The following is a 27,081-nucleotide window of genomic DNA, read 5'->3' as shown; positions in this document are numbered from 1 at the left end:
AAATAATTAGGATCAGAGTCTCTTTTCTTTTCTTATCCATTATGCAAATCTTAGCTGTCGGGCCTTTCCCGGAAGGCTGCAGAGACAAAAACCTGAGACCCGGACTGCCTCGGGGTTCGCCCCCTCCCCCTCCAGCTGCGGCGGTTCATGCAAACTCTGCTGGGAGTTGTCACCTGACAGGTGATGACTGTAGCTTTTGCATAATGTATTTAGTCGATCACGCTCTGTTTAAAGTAACGTTTCTGGCTCGAATCGTATTGCATGTTGGAAACTTCGTATCAGATAATATGATGTTGAAGTCATTTTATCGGCAACATTTCAAATTCATTTTGCTCGTTTGCAGGTTCAAACTTCTAATTCATAATTGGGGTTAAACAGTTTTTCCTCGGTTCAAATTATTCGTTTTGAAATGTTAAAACTCGCACTGGCTGATAATTAGTCTTCTGTCAAACTCATATTGCGTTTTTATTTATTTATCTACTTTAGGATGTTAGACCTGCCGTCATTTTGCTTCAGTCCATTTCATTTTTAATTTAATTAACAACTGCAAAGCTGCTGACCTCTGACCTTTGGATCTCACACCGACATTTTCTGAAGAAGGGAATGAACATCGGTGATGTTTGCATTCAAAATCCTTTAATCATTACTCACAGTTAAGTCACTTTCCTAATAACAATAGGTTCAAATGGCATATTATGATTAACCTCCTTATTAATGCATCTTTTACTCGTGCTTTATAGACCTCTGAACTCTGAACAGTGTAAGAAATCAGCCGTGGTCATTGTCTGAAGTTTCCTTCCACACATGTAACAAACAGTGGGGGATCGTCTGAGTGAGAATCGTCCTCACGGGAGAAACTCAGCTGGATTTCAGCGGGGGATCGTCCGCACATTCCATTCACTTACATTCAGGAGATACAGTGTCGTATGAGTAGAAACATTCATCATTTCTCGTAACGTAGGCTCAGGGTCGGGGCTGTGATTGTTTTCATTGGTATTTCTGCACCCAGCTCCTCTATGGACCTCAGCACCAGACTGACTAACTGGTTAAAGTTAGGGGAAAGTTGGAGTCCGGTTGTTGTCCTTCCGGTCTGATGAGAGTCTCCCTCTTTTTCTTCCATTGTGCAAAGCTGCCAGCCACAAACAGCCACATCAACCTGTGGCACTTTCCATTTTCTTTCACCCTGGTATTGTCTGTATTGCTGAATATAATTAGTACTTAGCCAAAAAAGGCTCATTTTACTTTCTAAAACATATAGATTATTGACAGAAGACAATAAATCTAAATTACTGAACAGAAATAGCCTAAAACAATATAAATATTCATGATGGTAACATGCGATTGTTTGGTTTAGTGTAAAGTTTTATCCCGAAAAGATCTAACTTTAGACAAAACCTGCAAATCTGCTTCTTTTCCAAACTTTTCCAGGACGTGTTCCATGCCCAGCAGAGTCCCTCTGGTTTGTGGCCTGGACAGAAACAAAACTAGCAGGAGGGTTTTCCAGCACAACCGAGGGAGGGAGGGGGCGTTTGGTTGGAGATCAAAGTGTCGTTTTGGTGGGCGGGGTTAGACTGGCTATGGGTGGGTGGGTGGAGGGGTTACCTCAGCACACAGTCTGTAATTGTGGCTGGTCCACACAGAGAATGGAGACTCTGTGATGGTGTTTGGATGAGACTGCAGTTTTAATTTTAATCTCAATCCAGCAGCAGCTTTTGTTCAGCTCGGTTACAGCCGGTGTTTCTTTTTCCTCAAACTGTCCTTTCTCTTTGTTGTTTCTGGTGCTCTCATCATTCATGCCTGGTAGAAAAGGGAAGATAATCTTTGTAGAGGTCTGCAGTGTTTATAGATCTATAAAAACACACCGAATCCAAAGGAACACGTGGTAGAGTTTTTCCTACATCAAAGACAGACGTCCGCTGAAACTTTTGGATTTTTGCAGTGAAGTTTAGACTCTGCTCAACATTTCATTGCTTTCAGTTTGACCTGTTTCTCTGAGTGAAACCAGCCTGACACACTTATTCTGTGGCCTCTCCAATCTCTGGTTTGGCTCCTGTGGCCCCACAGTGGAGAGTCGGGGGAGGAGGCGCGAGGGTTATTCTGCGGCGGGACGGGTGGGGAGGCGCCCGTTTGGTAAATTTAGCCTCAGCTAAGATAAAAATAACTGCTGGCGTCCAGAGGAGATATTTATAGTTCAGACGGTTTGAGCTGCAGAAGAAAAACCTCTCTGTTCTCAGCTCAGGTTGTTTGGGAGGGAATCACAAATATATTACACAGTATGTTCCTTTCTATTTCATTTGGGTCTCTGCAGTAGAATTATTGTAAGTATTGTAGTTTGAGGTACTTGTACCTGTAAGTAAACTTGAAACCAACAGCAAATCATGTAGAGTTTAATCAAAGCAAAGTGAAGACAGATGAAGTCGTGTCTGTGATCACAGCAGCTGCAGTAAAGAGCAGAATCTTCTCTAAAATCACTGTTTACATGTGCAGGAGCCTCAGAAAACCAGCGTGCGTGTGAAACGGAGCCTCCAGGTTGTGGTTTGGTGTTTGTTCTGCAGTGGAAAAGCTGGAGGACGAAGTCGGAGAAGTGTGGGACGAGGAATCAGGGCGGAGGAGCCGGCGCTCTAAGAACAGGGAGAGAGAGGTGGAACAGTAAACATGAGTATTTTCTTTTTCCGTGGTTCAAACTGACGCTCTGCAGCCACGTTTACACTGCCTGGCCACAGTGATTCACATCAGATCAGGTCTGATTATTCAAGCATGAAAACATGTGGAATCACTGATTTATTCACTTCCATTTGATGGACAGTCTGAACCTACAGCCCCTTTTTTCTGCGGCTGCACTGCAGGAACTAAGGACAATAGTAGTCGTGAAAAGACTTTTTTTTAGTTTCTCCTTCGGTGTAGCATGTGTTTATATTCATTAGTTGATCGCTGAACCAGTGGCATTTCAAAAAACTGAGGTGCAATCACCAAAATGCTCTCAGAGCAGAAAGCATTGTGCACCAAACCGCAGCTGTACCAGTTTCAGATTATTTCATATGAGGAAGTAGCCATTTAGATTTAGAAGCTGTAGTTAGACCACAGCATTTTCAGCAAATACAAGCCCTTTTTATTAGATGCTACAAGAATCTGTCGGCAAAACGAAAAAAGAAAAAAGCCCTTGAAAGACTGCATGACTGAGGAGGAGCTGCCTGTTGGTTCTGTCTAATGTAAAATGCCCAACTTGCATTTATATCCAACTACTTTGCAACAGGGAAGGTGTTTTCATCTTTGCTTTGTTTGCAAAGACATAGACAAAGAACCGTGACTCAGTCTGTCTGTCACTGTCTAGAAAGACGTTTTAAAGCTCTTGGCTTCATTTGAACATTTTTTATGGTTGTACTTCTGGGCCACCTTGTAGGCCGAGGAAGCACCTTTTCTAAACACCAGCTTTTATTTGACCTCAGTAAAAAACATATAGTTTTTGTAATTTAGCCCTGAAGTTCGCAAAGTTGCTGTGGAGCTGTTGTGTTGTGCGGTATTTATTTGTACAGGTGTCGCTGGTAAAGAGAAAGGACAGACGCACCTGCAGCTCAGAGAAGTTAATGCGAGGACAGAAATAATGCTCTGACTGTTGAGGTTGGGTCCGTCCGTCTGCTGCGGCCATAAAGGTCAGAGTTTTACAGCGGCAGAGATAACGAAGGCCAGTCACCATTAAACTAGAGAGGCAGGTGTTTGTATGGCTGCTGCCGTTTAATCTGTTTCTGGTGATGAGGCAGTAAAACTCACTGCTGAGCTGATCGGAGTGCAGAGTTCAGGAGCTGAAGCTCAGGAACTCTGTGGTTCAGGAGGTAGACGTGGTTTAGCTTCCGGATTTCTGAGTCTCATTAACGACTCCATCATTGGCATGAGAGCAATGATTTGGATCCGCTGTTTTGCAGAATCTTCTTGAAGCTGAATTATAGTTTTACAATGCACAAACAGGAAAGCGAGAGGTGGTTTGGTTTCACTGCCAGTAAATCCCCCCTACACACATACTCCCCCCTCCCAAGAACACAGGCAGGAAGTGGTCTAATGACTGGTTCGTGTGTGTTTATGTTGCTGCCGGAGGAGGCTGAGAGATGAACACGTGAACGTTCAGCAGGTCATCGGGATCTTGACATGAACACAAACAGAAACACTGAGCTGTGTCTTTAATTAAATACAACTTCTGACAGGAAACCAGGTGGATCTCGGGAAACTGCCCATAAAGTCTCAAATCCCACGATCAAAGTAACCAGCAGCAGCAAATCCAATGTATCGGGACCAACAAGTCCCAAATCAAGGCCAAGGTCAACTGTGGGTCAAAGGAAACGAGTCCCCAGTTCTTAATCGAGAATAACAAGTCTTCAGTCAGGACCAACAGGCCCAAAACACAGGTAGCAAGTCTCAAAGTGGGACCAACAATAATGTCTGAATTCAAGACCAACATGTCTCAAGTCAAGACTTGAAACCATCAAGTCCTAAATCAGTTGTAGGTCATGAGGAACATGGTCCAAGTAACATCCCAGATCAAGTTGCACCCTGAGACTAACAAGCTCTAAGTCACATCTTCACTAAACTTGAGGAAAGGTCCAGATCCAGCCGGTGATCTCTGTAGATCATCATGACAACAGACCGCTGACCGCATTGTCATTCAACTCCTTAAAGACTATAAAGCAGACCAGAATCAGCCATAAACCTGCAGGGTTTATCATGGCAGCAGCCTTCATTCCCCACAGAGGGTATCAGCAAAAGAAAACAAATGAGTTCCTTGTCAGAGTGACCTGACAAATCAGCTGTTCGTGCTGCTTTCACTGACCCAAACTCTGCGTCAAAACGCTGCTATTCTGCTGCTCGATGTGTTTTTGTGGTGCTGCAGCGATCTCTACCTCTCACACATTCATCAGTGATCTGTTCTTCCTCTCCTCCTCCTCGCTTCCTCTCCGCTCTCCTCCTCCTGAGTGACTCACCTCTCAGATCCTGAAACACCCTTACATGGGCAGTGACGCTGCAGCAGGATCCCCCCTACGTAACGCGTCGACGCGCCGATCGGCTCGGCCTCTGCTCGTTATCCAACCAACGCGACAACGGCTCCCACGGCTCCCACGGCTCCAACACTGCCCGAACGCACCAATCGTGGTGCTCCATCTGTTTCCACGGTGACGCGATGAAGGGCTGATCTTGGATGGTGCTTCAGAACAGAAATAGCTGTTGGTGTGACACACTGAGCTGCTAATAATTCCTCCATGAGTGTGTGTGCAAAAATAAAGCTGCTATTTCTGAGAACAGTCTGAGAATAATCTGCTGAGAGCAGCCGATCACTCACAGGGTCTTTACCGTCACTCTGCCGAGCAGGGCCACCCGTTATTTCCACGAGAGTTCCTGTTTTAAAGGCTACGACATGTTCAATGATGCAAAACGGCAGAAGATTTGTGATTTTACTATAAGTGGGATTCAGAGACCCCGCACACACTGTATCTGTCAATCAATGTGTCATTTACAAATCATCCTTGCTTTGTCTGTTAACACGTTCCTGTAGATCTTTACCCTCAGAGCCGCTTGATCTCTGAAGCTGCCTCCATCGTCAGGGTTTCTGCTGGTTGAGACACATTTTACAACCACTGTACCACAACATACCGTCAACAGAACATTTCCACAATATTTCTTCTAAATTATTATTCTAAAAGCTGCAAACTGTTACTTCAATTTAAAGTACTTAAAGTTCTCAACATGTCCTGCCTCTTGTCACTTGACTTTTTTAGCATTTTACTACAACCATCGTCCTTCCTGAAGCTTCAACAAGAGATTTGACCCGTAGGTAAACTGATTTTTTCTAAACAGAAGTTTGGGGAGCGTTTTATACCATTAGATAGAGTATTTTGATATTTTTTGATACTATGTATAAAAACTTGTTTGCTGTGTTTTACTCTTACCTGCAGCCCTGTGACACGTGTCAGGTGAAAAGTGGAACTAGAACTGAACCCAGACTCTTCCTCTCTGAAGAAGACTGCCCTAAATTCTTTTAACCACACCCCCCACGGCCTTTGTTAGTGGACATGGTTTGCTCATGTGTGGCGGCCTAAGCCAGATCTGGGTTCTGTCTTTGTCCAGGTGTGGTTGGCTGTGTTTTTCCCTGTTTTCCAGGAAGCCAGTGGGTGGAGCTGAGATTTAGACATGACACAGGTGCCGTACACCTGTGTCAGTTGGGTTGAGGTTCCTAAAAAAAGGCCTCCTCCTGTAAAGGAGGCCTTAAAGATCGGCTCACGCTCTTCCCCTGCGCTGCCTGCTGAGTTCTCTTTTTGTCTCGTCAACCTGTCTTTCACACTTTCCATCCAACATTGGATGCAACACTTATTTGCTCACAAACGTAACTCGAATCTTTATGTGCTCGATTAAAATATGTTGAGTTGCTTGAGAACCTTGTGTGGCCTCGCTTCTTTGTCGCATACTGTTGAGCCAGGTTGTGACGCACGCGTTCCCAAGATGAGACAGAACAATTTTGATGAGTAGCTGAATGCTGGAGATGCGTTTTACAAGCAGCTGTTGAATGTGTACATTTCATCGTGCATGTGACTGCACGTGTAAGATTACTGTGCTGGAGGGGAAATAGAAAGTATCAGAACTGTAAACTGGGCCGTCGGTACTACATTAAGAGTATTTGATTATGATCCTGCAGCACTGGCATGTTCTCCGAGGTCTTGACACTCCCTGTTTCTTCACACACACACACACACACACACACAGAAAATTACTGTGGGTGTGTGACGTGATTAGTGCTGGTACAAATTCCTTCCATCAGATCAGAGACACTGTGTCTGTACATCACTGATGTCAGATCAGCTCAGTTCAGTGTACACTGTGGGTGTGAGCTGTTTGTCCTCAGATCCATATCCTCATGCCCACCCTTGGTTGTTTACACTGTGTCACCACGACAACCATCCTATACAAGCACATTTACATGCAGCACATGCAGATATGCGGCTAAAGTATTTAATTTTAAAAACTTCCATCGTGCACTTGTGTCTTACGAAATGAGAACATTCCTTCTCGTGGCACTGTCATGTTTTCTCCTGCAGCAGGGAACAAAAGCATTTCATTGCATGCAAGTGAGTATTTACACAGTGTGGATGTTCTGCACCGAAATGTTCAAACATGGAAAGAAAAACGGTCATTTAAGCAAACAGAACATTTCCAGGAGTCTAAACGTTCTGTGACCTGCAGAGAAATCAGACGCAACAACACCTTTGTCTAATTCTGTCTGTAATTCTTGTGCACAAGCAGCATCGTGGATAAAAGTAATGTGTCATTTGATCGTCCGTTAAAATATGACCCTAATGGTTGTTGCAGCAGAAAAGCACCTGAACAAAGGTGACAAAGGCCATTTAGCAGCTATAGGGAACACGAGACAGGCGTTTATGTACACGATGGCTCAATTTCAACACCTGCTGCCTGCTCTCTCAACAAACGCTTCTGTGGGTCAGTTAAGATATTCAAATATTCAATATTTAGGTTAAAGGGCTTGTTGGATAATGCAGGAGAAGCCTTGGGCTGCAGATTCCACTTTATGGTGCTACTTTGTGTTGCAGTGTGGAACTGGATGCTACACTTCCTCATGTCTTGATAAGCCACTGCAGCTGCATCAAACCGAGGGAAACATCCATATGGGAAATAATAGTAAAAGTTAAAGGAAGATTTACTCTCCATATTCACTTTCTCTATACATCTGTGCAGTGTCTCACGGTGATTTCAGTTGTGAATTGGAGCTATGTAAATAAAGTGGAATTGAACTGAATATTTATTATCGTATAGGGTGTGAGGTGGCAAAATGTGCAGAAAAATACGATTAGACAATCAGACAATCTGCAGTAATTTGAATTCACTGTGGTCAGATGACGTTGTCTCACAGCCTTTTGTATTTGTTGTAAATGAGAAGAGTAGAGAGAAGATTTCTGTGTTGTTTCTGTCCACAAACAGGGAAGTTTTATTGTTTTATTCCATTCATCTGTAGCTCTGTGTAAGTTTTTTTTACGTGCTATGTGTAAGTTTGCTGTGGTGTTGTCACTGCAGACAGTGGGGAAAAGTAACTACGGTAAATAAATTTAACAACTGTAGTTATGTATTAGACCTTTTCCACTTTCTGCTGCTTCATACTGTTTATAGAGATACAAAACTGTATTAAAATAGATAGAAAACACTGCACAGCGGGGCAGTGAATTCACTTTCAGTCATAGTCATAGCGTAAATGCAAACACAAAGAAGTTTATTTGTGGCTTTTACCTACAAAGTACAGACACTTGTCGACTTTTTCCAGAACCCGGTCAAAAGGTTAAAAAGGTTAAAATGAAACTGAGAGTTAACACACAGCAGCTGAAAGTGTGAGGGGAAGAATTCAGAGAACGTCTGATCAGGAATGTGACAGAGTCGACGTGTGAAAGAAGCTTCGTCACAGAGTCTCCGTGATGCCGAAGACGCTCGTCCGTCTCAGTGTGAGACACTCACACAGCTCGTCCTGTTCTGTTGTAATGTTTTCCATCATACACCAGATTATTTCTCCGTCTGAATCCTTGAGCTGTTTATTTGCCTTTCTACAACCATTCAACACAAAAACTAACAAACCTTTACATCAATCTATACAAAGCCTCGACTCAGTGAGGACGGACTTTAGCATGGGTCTAATTAGAGCTGCCGTTTCCACGGTAACTAATGAGCTAGTGTCAGCGATGCACCGTCAGATCCTTTATTACAACCTATTTTAACGGGACAGTCTGTTCTGATCAGTTTAACTTATTTGGTCTCAAATGAATTCACTAAAATCTTCCTTACTGAATGCTCATCTAATCATTTTTAAATACTGAGAAATAAAAAAAATAAAAAATAAAAAGATGAGTTTTTGCATTTTAAATACATTAGACGGCTTATTGCAACTGTTCCCGGTCACTTTAAAGTTCAGTTTCATATATTCAAGTTTAAAAGAAATTGAAACACATTTGAAGATTCCAACTTTGAATTCTTGTAGGCGATTGGCTGAGCTCAGCTGTCCGTCACCTGGAGCAGCCTATGAAGGAGTGGAGGAGGCCCAGCAGCCAAAACAAACAGCCCTGTGGCGTCAGCGGCGGAGTCCCTGTCACCTCCACACAGGGTGGGGTGGAGGAGGTTAAAGTTACAGCCGGATGTGACATCAGGACGTGACATCACGGACAGAGGCCGGCGGCTGTTTGTGCACAGTTGGCTGCAGGCCGAGCTTCAGTTTCACACAGCTGGTAGGAATATTTAACCACCCAAGCTCGGAGAGAAAAACATCACAGCTGCAGGAAACAACCATCAAAGGTCAGGAACAGCCGATAACAAGCTGTTCCAGTGCAGTTTTATTTATTAAATGCTGGATAAAAATACTGAAATCATGGAATAAAAGTACTGAACATTTTGTACCATGTTGGCTCGGAAGTCAGAGCCAGACTTTGAGAATTACTCTAAAGTATAAGAGACTGGACCTGTAAATTTACTCTGAACTAACAGTGTGAACGGTGCTTGATGCAAAGTGAAAACAGAAACAGAGGAACCAACCTAAACTGCAGAGACACAAAAGTGCTGAAGCTAAAAATAACATTAGACTAATGCAGCTGTTTCTCTATCAGTGTCTGCACATCCAGAGGGCTGCAGGCCCTAAACTAACATCTGAAGAAACCTCAGCGAGTAGTGGTCTCAGCCCAACAGCAGAAAAACAAGCTACAGGGATGCTGCAGGACTCTGTCTGCACTGGTCACTGTGTCGAGTTTCTGCATCACTTTGCATCATTTATGTCTCTATTTTATACGTTTGTAGGTGTTTTTATTTCCATCATGTTGCTTTACTTTCGGGTGATCAGTCACCTGAAGTAGCAGCATTGGATCAGAGGTGTCTGCAGGTCAGAACTCAGCATGTTTCCATGAGTTGGATTCTTTTTGACTGAGGTTAGAAAGACTCTCGGTGGAACAGCAACAGGTGAAATAGTCTGTGTAGGATCAGTTTTTCATTCCTATTCTAATGGCCTCTGCCTGGAATTTAGTGAACTAGAAATCAACAAAACAATATTGGTGATACTTCCACTGCCAGGAGAGAATTACTGAGGACAAAGTGCTGCTGACGTCCTACAGGAGCCTTCATGGATTATCTCCTCCTCAATAATCAGTCTCATCAATCAGCTCCACGACTGCAGAATAAACTCCAGCACTTGACCAGAGACAAACACAACAGAGACTTTTTAAACAGTTTGAGTGAAAATATTTCGGAGTATTAGGAGTAAAGCAAAAAAAAAAAAAAAAAAAAAGGACGTGCAAGAGAAAGAAAATGGCTCTGTTAAGGTTTCAGATGCTAAAAGTTAAGTGAGGCGTCATTTCAAGATGCAACAGAAACAAGACAATTGTTTTGCAACCTTACAAAGAGATATAACTACAGAAATCAGTGACTTCTGTGAATAAACACAAACAGGTTAAAAATGAAGATGAAACAAAACTACAATAAATGTAAGTTGTGCAACTGTTAAAGCAGTTTGGAGGAAGATGTTTTTTACATGTTTAAACTTTTGAGACAGTTTAGACTTGGACTTTTGTTTGGCTCCTTGGTTTCTCCCCCTCCCACCATCTGCTCTCCCACACATTCACATAGCTGTTCTCGGCCACACCCACTCTCTCCCCTCGTTACCTGCCAGGTACATTCAGCTGTTCCCACTCACCTGATTAAGACCTGTCACACACGCCTCCTACCTGCACTTCCTTTGTTTGGTTTTCCCTCCATTCACCTGGGAGTCATTTCTGTCCCTTCACTCTTTGCTGGTTTGTCCCATCTTCTTAGAATTCACCTTTTGTTCAGCTCTGTTCATGTGAGAACTCTCTTCTTTTTTTTTTTTTAACTCATTGTTTAAGTTGCCTCAGGTCTTTTCCACCATGTTAACATTCATGTCAGTTGATGTTAAAGAGAGAGAGTGAAGATCTGTCTGTCACCTGCATTTTAAAACACCTCCTTTCCTGTTCCCTATAGATGTGATTGTACTTCCCTGTTTACCTGTCTGAAAGAATCAAGCCCTTCTTTCCGCGTATATGAAAACTCTCACCTGCTTTCCCGGTACAGGTGGAGGTGTTAGACCTGTTTGAGAGAAGAATGCAGTTACCTGATTCCGCGTTTAAGTCTAAACTATTTCTGACATAAATCACATTTTGGTTAAAAAGACCGTGAAGCTGCCAACTGTGCTGCTGCTTGTGTGACCTTTATATTTTGGATTGATTTCCTTCGTTTGGTTACCGTAGCTCTGGTCGGGACCCGATTCTGGTTGGGTTCTACTTTTTGCCTTCTGCTGCACGCTGTCATTTTTGTTTAACTAAAACCTGCTGTTTTTGTCCTTTCGTCGTCTCTGCATGTGCGTCCAGACCTCCCCTCAAAACGTGTTTTTCATCATGAAACGCTTCTTTTTTGGACACTGACTTGCAGAAACGTCTTTCTCCAAAAATAACTCAAAACAAAGCAAACATGAGTCGGCAGAAGTGAGTCATGCTTTATTTTGTAATTCCAAGGTTTCAGCTTTATCAGCTCTGTACTGCAGATAGTCTTCGCAATAACAGAGGGAGGAGGGACAACCCCCCCCTGCTCCACCCCCGCTGCTCACTGTGTCTTTCCCTGAAGTGTCCAGATACGAACTGTTTCACTTTCAACACACGCTGACTGGAATTAGAAACCTAGGGAGCGAGGCAGCAACATGACTACAGGTTTACCGACCCCATGAACGAACACACACACACACACACACACTTCAGACAGCACCATGGAAACTGAGCCTGTGTGAAAATCTCCACCAACACACTCCTCATGTAACCATCCATTTTTTTTCTGCAGCCACGATTACAAAACAGGTTTGCGGGAGAACGTTTTCAAAAGTATGTGGACACCCAAACATCTCGAAATCTGCTCTGAAATGTACGAGTTTTGGTGCAGCATTGAAAGCAGCTGAAGTCTGAACAGGCTGTGCTGAAGCTATGACAGTAGGACAGGTGTAAAAAAAAAAAAAAGAGTGACTGGGAGCTTACAAGTTCTCTGCAGGCAGAATAGTGGAAAGTTGTTTGTGGATGTCTCACTGTGAAATGAAACATCTCTTCTTATAGCCACTTGTGAGTCACTTTGATACATCGGAGTATAACGTAAACAGGTTTTAACTCTGTAGGATGAACTGGTTGCACACAGCTGAAATTATTCATATAAAAAAGGGACATTTGATCAGTTTAAAACTGTTATAAACTTATGTGCCAAAAGTAGAACAGTGGAGGACCTAGAACCGATCCCTGTGGTACTTCGTATAAAGAAGTGGGACCATAGGAGTCACCAGCCAAAACTGATTTGTCATTTTATGCAAGTTATGACACATTTGTACATCTGATAGCACTAATTTAACCAGCTATATGTTAAGTGATATTTATTTTGGGACTTTTATTTTGATGGGTTTTTTTTTAGAGAAATGAGGTGAGAGGATCCAGGTTCCATATACTGGGAGTGTAGACTATTTTCCTCCAGATCAATACCGTGGACCATCAGACCGAATAATTCTAGTTCTAGAGGTCCAGACACTCATGTTGGCATTAGTTCAGTGCAAAATACCCAATCACCACAATCCTCACCCAGTTCTGGAGGCACTAGTACATTTCTGAGGTACTTTAACATTTCAAATTTATGCATAAACCTCATGAGGCACACGTGTAAGAAATCTGCAGCAACAAAATACTTTGTTACTGCAGTACTGCTCCTTTAGTCTACAACAAAAATCTCACCACACACAGTTGGATGAACCACTCAAAATCAGACTTTCTCCTTCAATGATTTATTCATCAAATGAAATAGGTCAACATGTGGATTCACTCATATTATTAAATCTGGTCACTTCAGATATGACATCAGTGTGTAACTCCATTGCCTTACGAATAACAATACATAATAAAAAACATGACGTCACAAGCTCTGTATCTTCCTCTCAGTTCGTGTGTGAGCAGACAGTGGGACACCTGCAGCTCAGGTGCTGCTCCCCCCTTCGTTCATTCATTTGCCGGTTTCAGTTCAATCACCAAATCCTGGTGGTGTTACTCAGTCACGTGACAGTTCATCAGAACTCCCCCGCCCGTTCTACAGCTCCAGGACCTGAAGCCTCATGCACAGTGGGCCCCGCTTTTCACCGGTACCGGCATCCCGCGCGCCCCCCCCCCCCGGCTACATCAGTCACCCATTCATCATTTGGGCGGCAGGAAGGCTCCCGGTTCGGTCAGGACCCTGTCTTTACTCAAACGCCGTTACTCCTCTTTTGCACGAGGATGGCTGTTTGGACCACTCTTTCTCACCGCACCACGGCGGTTCGACTTGGTTCGGTTCCGGTCGGCGCTGCTCAGCGGTCCTGCAGCTCCAGACAGGGCACCCACTGGTTCCCGCAGCGGCTCTCCTCACAGAAGCTGCCGATGCTCTGCAGAGCCTGGCACTGAAGAGGCTGCACGGTGGAGTTCTGCAAAGACAGTTCGGAAAAGACGGTTGGACTTCTGGCATCACAATTGAATATTTATAAAACTGATACATATCATAACTCACTAAACGTCACTAGAAGCCATTAAAAGGCGTCTTAGGTTTTTAGACTTACAGTGACCAGGATGCAGTGCAGGTCGCGGGGCTCGTTGCCGTTGTTGTCCTCGGTGTCCTCCTCCAGCAGCTGAGCAAGCCGCCTCATTCCGGACACCCGCAGGATGTTGATGTCGTTGTCGCAGCAGAAAGCCTGTAGCAGCGTGAAGTGGATCTGCAGCGCGATGTCGTCTTCATCCTCCTCATCTGTGGCGAGGACGCACAAGACCACACTGTCCGGGTCTCTGCAGGAGGAGCAGGGACAAACCAGGGTTAACATGGACATCATAACACGTTCAACACGTTCAGGTTTAGGAAGAGAGCGGAGGCTGGATGAATCTAAAGCCGGTACTTACACATTCATGAGTTTGGCGGACTCGTACACTCCCACCGTGAGACAGTCCTGCCGCTGAGCTGCGACCAGCAACTCCTCCAGAGCCTGACTCACCGTCTCCATCCTGCAGAAACACGGAGGCGGTTAGAAACAGATACGGATACAGATACTGCAAACGTGACAATAAACGCCCTGAAGTCTACGGGGACGTGTCCCAGAAACACACTAAATGTGGGGGAAATGCTACGAGCAGGATCAGCATCACTCACACGGACAGAAACTTACTTTTTCTCGGTGCTGTTAGATCCAACAACTTCCTCCAGAGTCATGCTGAAGTCAGTAAGATAATCCACAAGATCCAGGTTAATGGGGAAAATCCACAGCGCGGAGAGGCTGCTGTCCCGAAATAAAGTCCCAACAAAGCGGTAATCCAGATCGGTACAAGGACAAGGTCCTGCGTCCTTCCAAAAGAGTCAAAGTCAGAGAGAGAGAGAGCGAGAAGTCCGTGAACAAGCAGAGCGATCTGTGCCTGACGAAGCTGAAACTCTCCGACTTTATATCTTGCTCAAGGCGGGACGTCACCGCCCACAATGCTCGCTCCCTCATTGGTCCACTGCTATCAATGCGTCCCCCGTACTCTGCACCCATTGGCCAACGTCGGAGGCCCCACGTGGGGGTGGTGGTTTCGGAGAATCCCCCGCTTTCCCCCCTCTCGTTTCTCTCCCTTTCTCCTCACACTTCCAGGTTGTTTACTGGGAGTTTTTTTTTTTCTCTGTCTCTGAGTGGAGGAATTTCCAAATGTCCCTGCTTTTTCCCCTCCCTGCTCCCTGGATGGGCTCCTGCTGCAGACACACGCACCGTGGCCCACGTAAAGGGAAGGAGCCCGAGCGGGTGATCGGCCCCGTGTCCGAGCACGGGTCCGCGGGCAGAGCAGGTTGTGAATTTGTAACGGCTGCAGGTTGAAGAGCCATAAATAAAAGGCTTGTAAAGAAAAATGATTAACACGAGGTGAAATTCACGAGAAACTCAGATGACAGTTTTGCTTCTCGCAGTGGATTTTGTGTGTGTGTGTGTGTTGCTGCAGACCGTTTGAGGCCACTGCTGCTGCTGCTGCAGCTCCAGGACGCCTCGATCCAGGCTAAAAATATCCCGGGTCACAGGATCAGAGCCGTTTACCGGCCGAAGCCTGTCGCATCCTGCAGAGCGGAGCAGCAGCTTTGTGCTTTTAATGTTCATGCTGCTTGATGCACACGTATGTTTCATGTGTCCGCGACACATCTTACTGTCACAAAGCCGTGAACACTGCTCATCTGACCCCTGTTCTCCACAATCAGAGCCGCGCAGGACTCATTTGAACCGTGTGCGCCGCAAAACCAGGTCTCAAGCGCCCCTCATTGGTTACGCTGTGATAGTGCAGCAGTAAAACCACCAGAACAAGTCTTAACACGTCGGCGTTACAGGGACTCTCTGAGAAACCGGTTCCTTAACCTGGCACACGTGTAGAAAGGGATTATGGGGGTTTCTATAGAGGTGGGAAACCTGAGGGGGTTTGGGAAAGTTTCAGGATACATTAATGTGGTTTGGTAATGGAGGGGGGGGGGATTCTCTGCCTTTGAAGAGTTTCAAGTAAAACTTTTAACAGCGGGTGGATTCTCCAGGGGTTTCCACGTATTAAACCCGAAATGATCTCGAAACAAACCTGCAGTTGCGCATGTTGCTGTGACAAAGAGCTCTTACACTTTACTCAGACTTAAGAGCCTCTGCACATCCTCCCTTAAACCTCCAAAACATTAGAGTAATGACGAATTTAGTATTTTAAATCAAATTTAAAATCAACAGTTCAGTCCACGTTATGATACGATTTGAGCAGGTTTTAGGTGTAAAATAAAGAATGTAGGTCTCCAGTTTGAGAGGAGTTTGACTGAAAGTTGTTCAAATGATATTTAATTTTTATCTTCTCTGAAAATAGTCTGGTAAGTTCCGGAGGTTTCATAAATGGGGTTATGGGCTTTTAGAATTTCTTGATCTGGTTGCAGGAGCTTCTCCAAAGGTGTTTCGGTTGTTGCACATTTACTTCACTCTGATCCACAGTCTGACTCTGCAATGTGTGTTTCACTGTCTGAACTCTACATTTTCTCCATTCAATCCAAATTGAATGGATGTGGAGATCATGACACAAACAAATTTGCTTTCATGACAAAGAGGTTCATGACTGCACAGCTCTGCTCTGCAGAAGGACATGAATATCTCTGTTGTCCTGCTGCCGCCTGCTGGACGGTTCATACAAGGTGTTTTTTTATTAATTCTGAGATATTTACACATGCACCATTCGGCCATTCTTTTTCTGTAACATCTCATCCTGTTGAAGCTGCTCCCAGATGTCCACAATGCTGCCCGTGTATATATTTACCTCCTTATTTTATGTTTAGGGTAATAAAATGTGTTTGTGTTTTGCTCTGCAACCATCTGCCCTTTGTGAATAGAGCCCCGAAATATTTGGAATTCTTACATTCTTACCATCCAATTATTAGGATTTACACAATAAAAACTCGGTAAAATAAATTAAATCACCAAAATATGATATAGTATATTTATGAAGAAGTAGATTTACAAGGGAAAAAACACTTAAGAAATATTTAATTTGATGCCTTAAAACACTTAAACTCAATTTAACTTTCCTTTTAAAAACTCTTTAGAAATCTTTATTATGCCAGATGCTCTACAATATTCACTGAACGTGGGCAAAACTTCATTTTCTGTTACTTTTACTAATTTAAACTTTGATTTTATATTTTAAATATTTTTTAACTGAAGTCCTTTAAACCTTATTGTTTATGTCTAATTCATTCAACCTTAATGTTTTAAGGTTTAAACTCATCTAAAGCTACAAAAAGTTCACACGTCAAGATTCCAGGCCCAAAATTTGGACTAAAATTTGGAATATAGTAGTTTTTCTTTGCAAAAATCTTAATTTGTAAAGTAATGAAAGTTCCTACATGTTTTAGAGTAGCAGTAAAAAGTGGCACGAAAAGAAAATCGTTAAGAACAGTACTTGAATAATGTACTTAGTTATGCAGTACTTAGTCAACCACTGTATTGGAGAATAAATCCTGAAATTTACACATGAAGACTTGTCAGGACAAATGAAAGGAGAAAATGTTTGGGAGCTGATTGATTATTGATCCAGAGACTGATCAGGAGCCAATCAAGGCTTTTTAACATCAAAGCAACTGTCATTAAGGAAAGGTGTGAATTCCTGACATAAACTGATCAAATGATCTCATGCAGCTCTGATGAAATCAGTCACTGATCCCCATCGATACCTGAGTTTAATTAGTTTAAGCACAGAAAATTATCACATGATAGAAACTCTGCAGAAAGGGTAAAGGATTTAGTAACTTCATAGATAAACAAATATATTTAAAGGACTTTTTGGTTTGGCTATTAAAGTTTATGTACAGTGTGTTAGGATGGTAAAATTAAACTTGATTTAAAAAAAGATTAAATGCACTATTTAGATCAATCAATGAGGGTCAAAGGGTTTTAATTTCAGTTTTAATGCTTAAGGTGGAAAATGAAAAGTTACCAGGCTCCACAAGTTTAACATAAAAGAGCATTTCAGACATAAAAGTAATATTTAAGGCATTTTCAGAAGTAAAACATCCAGACATTTATGTTGTTAAAGTGTTAAAGCAAGCGTTATGTAAAATATCAAACGTTTAAGTGTTTGCATGAAATGTAAAACAATTGTAGTGTTTTAAGTTGTAAAATTAAAGCTTAATGCAATTTTAAGGAATAAAAGTGACTTTAGATGAAACAACGATATTTAAACAACTTAAAATATCTCAAATTAAAGTTTTTGCAGAATGAAAACAAAAATTGTATCTCCTTTTAAATTGTTAAATTAAAATAGAACATGCTCTTTTTTTTAAAATATACAATAAATGTCACAGTAAAGTTTAAACAACTTGGATGAAAGTTTAGGTTTAGGTTGATTTTAAATCTGAGCTTTGGTGTTAAAGTTTCTTTTTTTTTCTTTAACTGTAAATTTACTATTTAGTTTCAGAATCCGCAAACTGACTAATTACGTTGACTAATTTACTAATTAATTTGACAATACACACATCAGCTGTGAAAGCGTGTGTGTGTGTGTGTGTGTGTGTGCTGGATCTGCAGTGTGAACTCTCCTGCTGATTGCTGTCTGCAGTTTTTCCTGCAGCTCTCTGCAGCCTCTTTCTATCTCACACGTCCTTACGTTGCTGGCTTTTCCCTCACAGTCTGGTGGCTCATGTAGTGTCTCTGAATACACTGCTCCTGTTTCATGTTCTGGCAGCTTCAGCCTGCTACTTAATTAGCAGGAAATACTTTTACCTTGATTTACCATTTGCATTTTTCTGCAGCATCGTTCGGAATCATTTAGTGTCAAGCAGCCAGGGGTGGAAAGTAACAAAGTAGTAAATCTCTGCAAAGTACAGGGTTGACTTAGTTACTTGAACATTTTCATTTCCTGCAGCATGTTACTTCGACTACATTACATTTCACATAAGACGAACATTTGCATTAAAAGTATTTTAAATTTTACTACATAAAATCAAAAGAACTAAAGTTGCAAAAAATGAAATTCTACTGATTCAATCTGAAAATTATTGGGCTTTTAATCTATAAATTTGAAATTAAATTTGCTTTCATTTTAATTCGCTTGCCAGGAAACTTTTAAGGGGTGTTTTTAAGAAATATGATTGAAAGATTTGCAAATCCAATTAATAACATTAAGGTTTTTGCATTTTATCCCATGTGCAGTTTTCCCAACTATCATTTGGAATGAGTGACCTTTAGGCTACTTGTGACCTCTCTGATAACTTCGTGTTCTGTGTGACTGCTCAGATGTGTCTTCATCTGCAAGAGACTATAGTAACAGTAGATGAAGCGTAGTAGAGATTATGGGGAGTTTGTGACAGTATTCATGACATGAATTAAAATTTCCACATCATTCTTTTACAACATCCAAACATTAGATTTACATTTGAATACAATGAGAAGCAGCAGCACGAAGCTCTACTGTTAGAATCGTGCATATAAATAGTTTGTAGATTGCTCGAGTTGCAAATCAGTGGTGAAAAACAACCATCCACCCATTTGATCCTATTCATGGTGCTGGAGCCTTCCACAGCTCGCATTATGCCAGAAACTGGAAATCCACACCAGCACGGGGAGAATTTGAAAACTCTTCTGACCGGGGAGCTTTTACCTGTAAGGCAGCAGTGCTAACCGCTCCTGCACTGTGCCAAGAACAAGAGCATTTATTTAAAATTGACGTGGAGTTGTTTTTATTAACAGTCACAAGAATGAATGTTGTACTAACTAGTTATTTGAAATCTGGCAAATGTAAAACAGCCCAAAGTTGGCGCATATAAACCAGAACGGCTGTTAAACGTGCTAAACAGAAACGTTACCTAAATGCTGCTTTCACAGGTTCATTTCTTTTGTATATTGCAGCTCTGCTGCTACTATAACAGAACAATATACTACAGTGTAGGTGCGGTTTACACCAATGACGACGTTCCTCCTAAGTTAAAATTGACGTGACGTGGTTGACGTGGTTACAAAACTCTAAACTGCGTTTTGCCAAATCTTTTCTTGGCTGAAAGTGGAGTCATTCTAAAAATCCCATTAACTACCACAGATGGGGTTTTCTGGTCTATTCCAGTGTTTTCATATGCAAGTTTGACTTTTATTAAAACGTGACTGAACTTCAGTGCAAGTGACTGTATTTTACATATAGTTATATTTTGTGACCCAGTGTTTTTCTGTGTGTTCAGAATGTCGGACTGACAAAAGATGGAGCCTCAGAGGAGACTGAGAGCAGGGCGAAGCTGGAGCAGGAAGATCCAGTGCAACATGAAGAGACAGTGTGTCCACCTGTGGGTGAGACCAGCAGCTCTGAATTAAAAGTAATTTGGTCATAGATGGACTTTAACTTCTGTTGATTTTAAAATGAGGTTTTGAAAAAAAAAAGAGAGATGGAAAAATGTAAATTAACACTCGATCCTATGAACCAAATGTGATGTTATCTGGAGTCTCTGTCTGTCCCTTTCAGTGGGAGGTGGGAGCTCAGTGTCAAGCGGTGTGGTCAGAAGATGGGCTGGTGTATCCAGCGACAGTAGTGTCCATGGATGGAGAGCGTTGCAGAGTCCGCTTCAGTGGCTATGGCAGTGAGGAGGACGTGGACCTGAGCGCCCTTCGTGGACCCAAACACAGAGTCCGAACTCTCAGGTAGCAAAACGCATACAAACGCTTGAGCCATTTAAAACAAAAAAACGTATGTTAGATATCTGATGCTGTTTATTATAAACTAATTAAAGGTAATTGTTATTTAAGCCCAGTTAAATTACCATAACCTACCTTTTTATTTACCTCTTACCACTTTGCTTCAGTGTTTTTTCCTTGACTTAGATCTTTTTTGCTTTCTTTGGATAAACTCAATTGAGTAAATGTCCAACAGAATGTCTGCTATTTACTGATCTGTAAAAATGGAAAATCAGCAAAAAAAACATTTGGAGTGTCAAAAAGTTGGTAAGGCAACCGTCCATGGATCGCAGGGTGAGTGGTTCGATCCCCAGTCCCAGCTTGGGCAAGACACTGACCCTTAAGTTGCTCCCGGTGGGTCAGGTGAGCACCTTGCATGGCAGTGTGTGTGTAAGTGGCCATTTACCATGTTTTGCAAGTTAATAAAAGATATTTGTTCAAATCTCCCTTTTTGACAAAAACATCTTTTGTGGGCCTACATTTATTATTTTTGATAAGAAAGTTCAGCAATCGGGGAAGTAAAACATCTCAGCTATGTGCCAGAAGTGCGAGTGGTCTAAAAAACTAACGTCTCCCTGCTGGGAAAATTAAACCATCTCAAGGTAAAAAGTCAGATTCTTTTCGCACTAAATGGCCATTTAAATGCTTTACATTTTTAAAACGGACAATGTGTAGAATCTGCTTTGGTATTTTGTTGGTTTGTGTTTCAGTACTGGAAACCAGGTTCTCGGTCTCGGGCTGTGTTCTCAGAGGACGGTCTGGTTTACCCGGCCGAGGTTCTCTGGGTCAAAGGTCAGCGCTGCCGCGTTCGCTTCGACAACTGCAACAATGAAGAGAATCATGACCTCAACCGCCTGCTGAACCCTGACGAGCTCTGTGGACCCAGCAGGCCCAACACCACGGTAACAACATGGACCGGGGTCCTGTACTTCCTTCAGCCACTGTGAGGTGACATCACATAATCTTATGGTGATTGTGGGAGTCTCTCAGTTGTTCTTGACAATCCTTCCTGAACAGTGGACAAGTGGAAACAATTGCAAACAAGTGTTTTAATCTCTGAACTATCAGGTCTAAATAGTGACACCTGGTGGACACGTGAGGGTCTGAAAGTGTGTAAAAAGTATCCAAAGTTCTTAACCATCAAGAGTGTGAAATTTGGAATAATTAATGTCACTAGTGTCTTGATTAGTTGTGTTTTGTATAGAATTTCAGTAAACAAGAATCAAAGCCACTCGCAATTTCCTGGAGCCTCAAGTGTCGAGAGATTTTGTTTAGATCTTTTATTTCAGTCAGTGAGAGAAAGAAGAAATTCTTAAAAACAACCAAAATGAAGATTTATGAAGCTACAGACACTTTTTTTATAATGCTCATCAGTTTGACATCAAGAAATAAACTCTTTAAATCACCATTGCTGGCACAGCAAGACGTCTCTGGACAGATTTGGCCTAAAGTTGAAGGTTTTTGTTATGTTTGTGTCTCAGGAAGTTAAAGAGACGTCCAAGGATCAAAGTAAGTCAGGGAGAGAAGCTCATGAGAAGAAGACTGGAAACCAGCAGAGAGATGAAGCCGAGAAACCCACCAATCCCAGCTTCTCTCTCTTCCCACCATTTCCTCCTCCTCCTCCTCCTCCTCCTCCTCCTCCTCCTCCTCCTCCTCCTCAGTCAGGCTCAGGGGTAAAACTAACTTGCAAACATCCATCCAACATATTTGTACTGATAGTCTTCTCAGTGTTCATCAGTCTGACACTGTGACACTTTCCTGTCCAGGATCCTATGTCCTTCATCCCTCCTCCTCCCTTCTGGATGTTTGAGGGGAAGGAGTCCAGCAGTTCTGCTAGTGTCGAGACCTTGTCCAGCATGTTGATGCTCTGGTACATGTGTGGTTTCCACACCGGCACCTACGTGGTCAGTAACACATTGTCCACTTTGAATTTAAACCAATGCAGTTGAGCATCTACAATTGGTAAAAATGGTGCAGTACAGACCCTCCGCTGTTACTGTTTGACGTTTGTTTTCAAAATTTAAACCGTTAATAAAACTGCTAAATTACAAAACCTGACCAAACCATAATGCGTGTAGGGTTTGTTTCAAAATGTCTGTAACTGTGTGTAAATGTGTCTTCAGGCCCAGCAGCTGTTCAGGTCAACGTCCAAAGACTGAGGCAAGAGTCACTGTGAACACATTCGCAGACTCAGGTAAATGCCAGCACTTGTGAAAACACGCTTTAAATATAAATTCTGGGTCCCTCCACCAGTTTTGTTCGTCATTAACCTGTTGATCTCTTACACTTTGTTGTGTTGTGTCATTTGTGACCTGAAGATTTCGTAGAACTTCTTTTACTTCCATATTCCTCTGTAGACTCTACAGTCCCTGTCGTCTGCGGCTTTTCATTTAAAATTTAACTAGTAGCTAGTACTCAGATGTAAGTACTTGTGCTTGGTCTGGAAAAGTACCAACGTAGCTGTTCATCATAGTGATCTGGCACAATGCTGCCGTCTTTAATGAGGTACTCACCAGAACAATGGAGGATATCAAATGGCTATTGTTGTTTAATCTGTGTGGCTGAAAAGCAAGGAGTCAAAATTAGCTTGAGAAAAGGCTAAAGACAAAGAAGGGTTTGGAAAACCTCTCAGATTTCAAACGATGAGATGATTGTGGTGCTTTCACATTACCTTTTGGTACAATGCCCTCAACTTGCCAATCTTCTTTGAGATGATACCAAAACAGTTACATGTCCACAACATCTGCCTGATGGAAAACCAAAATCCACTTTAAAAGTCAGGAAGTCTTCACAAAGGTCCACTAGTTTTGTGAAAGACCAACTAATAATGGAGTGAAGGACATTTCAGTATCAGAAAACAAGAACAATGTGAAAGTTCAGCTTGGAAACATGAGCAGCTTTAGTCAAAGTCTGCTCCACACGCTCTGACCCCAGCTGCTCTAATCCTGTTTTTAAAAAAGGATTTTGCTCAATGTTTGTCACGAAGGCCTGGCAGTTGTCGCACAGGTCGTTTGTGCTACTTAAAGCCACACTGTAACATTTTTAGTATATATGTGCTTCACGATGTAGTGTTGAGAGCTGTCGACGCCTCCTGACACCACATATCATCCCAGATCTGAAACCTGAAAACATCCTCGTGCTTTCTTATTCATTTTTAGTTGTTTGCTTTTTGCTATAGACCCAGGGACAGTTATGGGACACGATCGTCTTTCATTCTCACTGCGTGTGTACATTTTTCTGTTGCGTATTCTTTTAAAGTAATTTTATTTGTTCTTGACAAAGGAAAAGCTCTTGTACTTCGATGGTTCTGCTTCTGAATCTGCAGAAATGATTTGTGTTCAAGAGGTGTGTGTTAATGTAATTTTGTTCAGTGTTTCCGTGTCTGTAAATGACAAAGCTCTGCTGTTAGAAAATGTGAAATGAAGGTATTTGGATCAAAAAGTATTTTATTAAAAATATTGGAAAGGTTTTTGTACTATTGTCTGACTTTTTTTGAGGTTCGCCGTTTAAAGATGTTTAATCCTGTAATATATTTAAATTCTGTGTTCTTTAAATAATAAGATCACATAGCAACATCATTTGAGAAACTGAGACCTTTTACTCAGTCTTCAAAAACCTTAGTTTCCACTGCTTGCATTGTTTAGATTGTGTAAAGGAGGTTTGCAACAAAGGATGCTTTGAAAAACCTGCACGGTTTGAGGAAACTGTGCAGTGAGATCATCGTAGAAGCTGTGCAGCTACTGGTCCACGTTTTGTTGTTGCTCCACTCATAACCAACCGGTCGAGGCAGATGGTCGTCCGCCCTGAGCCTGGTTCTGCTGGAGGTTTCTTCTCCTCTCCACTGTTGCCTAAAGCTTGTTTAAGGTGGAATTATTGGGTTTTTCTCTACACATCTTTATAGTCTCGACTTTATTCTGTAAAGTGTCTTGAAATGACTTTGTTGTGAATTGGCGCCATATGAATGACGTTTATATTTATAAGGACAAATACTGGTCAAAAATAACTCCAAGGTTTTTTGCAGTAGTACAGCAGTAGGCTTTAGGCTGTTTGGATCCAAACTGAAAGTTACATTATTGACCTTTTTTTTTGCGAGCGACCGCTGTCGAAGAGCTGCTTCCGTTTGTCGCATGTTGACCCCGTCTGTCAGAGGTCAAACTGTGAGGAAGATGTTGGACCTTCCTTTGTCGTTTGACGTAAGCGGTGACGCACAGAGACCTGCAGAGTCAGACCACTTCCTGTCACCCTGAGCTGCTATCAGAAACGACATCCCATTAAAAAAATACGGCAGGTGATTTTTTTTTCTCACATTTTTGTTTTCGTCAACAAATCCCAGACACTATTTCTCTATTCACTATAGAGACGTTCTCCACTTCTAAACTAAAAGTGGGTTCAGACCCGTTCGCACAGCTGCTGAGATCATGACAAAAAGCTGAGCAGACGCAGCTCTAAGTGATGGATACAACGTTTCACCTCACATGACACATTTTCATGGAAAGGAATGGAGCAAGCAGAAAGCTGATTTCTGGCAGGTTCGGTTTTACATTTCACAGCTTCTTATAAAACACACACATTAAACAGGTGTAAATTTCATTCTGTGGTGGTAAAAAGTGGCAGCAAAAGACGTTTGCACATGCAGCTGCCAGTCATCTAAACACACCCATCTTTAATGGAACCAGCCTGTTGACACTTCCTGTTTGAAGGAGCAGAGGCTTTCGTCCTCTCCGACCTCGGAGGTGAGTTGACCGATTGTCTCATTATCAGCAGGTAAATATTATCCAACTGACGTCAGAGCTCCTCTCATAAAAGCCTTGATTTGAGAGTCCCAGTGTCCACAGGACAGTCTGTCCAGAATCTTCAGCCTTGGGCCTGGTTCGAGTCAGTCAGCGACATGGTGAGCAGCAAGATGCTGCTCCTCAGCGCCTCCTGCTGGTTGCTGGTGGTGGTGACGAGCTGCGAGGAGTCGATAGAGGAGCGATCGCCGGAGGACGACGCCACCAAGACCCAAGAGGAGAAGGAACTGGTGAGTGGGGACATGACATCTGTTTTTATTTCGTAAATGTTTTAAGTAGACTGCCGAAATGAATCACTATTGGTTGATTAGTTAATCAGTCAATTTATTTTTTGTTGGATTTTTCTCAGGATTCAGTGATTTCTGTTGGAGATAATTGGTTCGTATTAGTTACTTTCGATCCGCAGGATATTGCAACTGTATAAAGTGTGAGAAAATAATGAAAAATTACATCTTCAGATTCAGTTGGGTCTGAAACACAGCACTCACTCTAACACTCATCACTTTCTGTGGTTTACATGTTGGTCTGAACAGCAGTTTGTGATGGGCTTGTTTTTTGTTTTTTGGGAATCGATAAAATGAGGAGCAGGTGAGAATAGAGCGAGATGGTAACTGATTTCAGTAAGTTTAACTCACTTAGTTCAGCCTCACAGGACTTGGCTGGTCTGCTGCTGTATTGTGACCAGGTCAGCGTGTAATCAAATCAAATGTGTGTAACATGATGCAGTTGTAGTTTTTGTGACCTGATGTGGTTTCTCTGCAGATTGAAGCTCTGCAGGAAGTTCTAGAGAAGTTGAAGAGCAAACAGCTGCCGTCATTGGAGAAGAAACTCGGCTGGCTTCCTTCGGTAAGAATTCCGATTAAGCATCCGATTACGTCTTAGAACATAGCTTTGGTTTTACTTGTCCAGGTTTTCAGGTTTCTGTCTGGTTCCCGGCCCAGATCACATGATTCGAAATATAAAACCGCTCAATAGCTTCTTCTCTTTATGGAACCACAGAACCCACAGTTTTCATTTTTGCAGGACCACACTGCTGCTATCAGCTTTTACCCTATAATACAGGCAGTAAAATTAAAGTGAGAACGTTTTCTTGAATAAAGCCTTTGATAGTTTCAGACACCTCCCTCATGGTTTTTGATGATGGAGAAACATTGCATCAGTGTGGATTTTAATTATATATTTTTAACAATAAGCTGCACAATCTCTTGTTTCTCAGGTCTGTGAACTGCTCACATGAAACTTCCACCACTTTAGTGTCAAACACTGGACATTGGAAGATATTAATCCTTTTAAAAACTCCACATTAACGTACTCAAGGTTTTTAACCCTTTTAATAAAAAATCAAACAAAATGAACACAAAACGATAAATGCATCTAGTTTGCGTCTAGAATTTCATTCTTGGAGGAATCGATAGTAAGCTGATATAAAGCTTTTGGGGACAGATTTCACTAATTGCGATCCAACTAAATTATTTTCTCTCCCCCACATATTAGTGTGATGCAGGTGAGCAGTGTGCAGTGCGAAAAGGTGCAAGGATCGGGAAGCTTTGTGGATGTCCCAGAGGAACAATCTGTAACTTCACTGTTCTCAAATGTCTGTAGAGCTGTAAAACGTCACTAAATAAAAGCAAGTTTTTAAAAATTTCATTTTTTAAAAAATCCATCTATTCTCCATTTGTTGTCTAACGTCAAACCCTCCTCTTGCTACGATGTACACTGCATTTGTGACTGACCTCTACTAGCTGTCGGTGCATAAAGTGGTTAAAATCAGTTCCAGCTTTACCTGAAGCTTTTTTATTTATTTTTTTAACAATGTCTGGACATTGTCCAGGTGTCCCATTTAGAAGTGTCCTCACATGAGAAGAAACTCTGCGCAACGTGACAGAAAAACTATCCTGTGCGTAACTGTGAGTCAACGGATTCTTTGAATCTGTGCACAAACTTAACAAGACCTGAACATTTCAGATTTCTGCAGACACCTTATTTGATGGTCTTGGACTTGAAGTACATTTTAACACACTGGAGTGGTAC

At 42.2% G+C, this 27,081-nt stretch overlaps 2 protein-coding genes, 1 long non-coding RNA gene and 1 pseudogene across 4 annotated transcripts; 2 read left to right on the top strand and 2 right to left on the bottom strand.

Annotated features, from left to right (window-relative positions):
- Positions 1-614: 614 nt before the first annotated feature.
- On the bottom strand, positions 615-6,580 carry LOC137132308 (uncharacterized). 2 transcript variants are annotated; one of them, XR_010915096.1, is made up of 2 exons: positions 4,971-6,580; positions 615-2,621 (listed from the first exon to the last, which is right to left on the bottom strand). It is a non-coding gene; the product is annotated as an uncharacterized lncRNA (long non-coding RNA). The 2 variants fall into 2 exon arrangements; XR_010915097.1 differs by lacking the exon at positions 4,971-6,580 and adding an exon at positions 3,566-4,316.
- Positions 6,581-12,825: 6,245 nt separating this feature from the next.
- On the bottom strand, positions 12,826-14,493 carry LOC137132108 (growth arrest and DNA damage-inducible protein GADD45 beta-like). Its single transcript, XM_067514213.1, has 4 exons — positions 14,240-14,493; positions 13,977-14,078; positions 13,643-13,865; positions 12,826-13,510 (listed from the first exon to the last, which is right to left on the bottom strand). The coding sequence occupies exons 1-4, from the start codon at positions 14,281-14,283 to the stop codon at positions 13,397-13,399; spliced, it is 483 nt and encodes a 160-aa protein (XP_067370314.1). The 5' UTR covers positions 14,284-14,493; the 3' UTR covers positions 12,826-13,396.
- A 4,609-nt stretch (positions 14,494-19,102) lies between these two features.
- LOC137131905 (survival motor neuron protein 1-like) lies at positions 19,103-23,705 on the top strand (annotated as a pseudogene).
- A 1,172-nt stretch (positions 23,706-24,877) lies between these two features.
- LOC137131760 (cocaine- and amphetamine-regulated transcript protein-like) lies at positions 24,878-26,682 on the top strand. Its single transcript, XM_067513488.1, has 3 exons — positions 24,878-25,280; positions 25,813-25,896; positions 26,545-26,682. The coding sequence occupies exons 1-3, from the start codon at positions 25,149-25,151 to the stop codon at positions 26,650-26,652; spliced, it is 324 nt and encodes a 107-aa protein (XP_067369589.1). The 5' UTR covers positions 24,878-25,148; the 3' UTR covers positions 26,653-26,682.
- The last annotated feature ends 399 nt before the right edge of the window (positions 26,683-27,081 follow it).

The sequence above is a fragment of the Channa argus genome, chromosome 8, assembly GCF_033026475.1.
Source record: "Channa argus isolate prfri chromosome 8, Channa argus male v1.0, whole genome shotgun sequence".
NCBI lineage: Eukaryota > Metazoa > Chordata > Actinopteri > Anabantiformes > Channidae > Channa > Channa argus.
The sequence above is the reverse complement of the archived record's forward strand: the minus strand, read 5'-3'. Positions and strand labels throughout refer to the sequence as shown.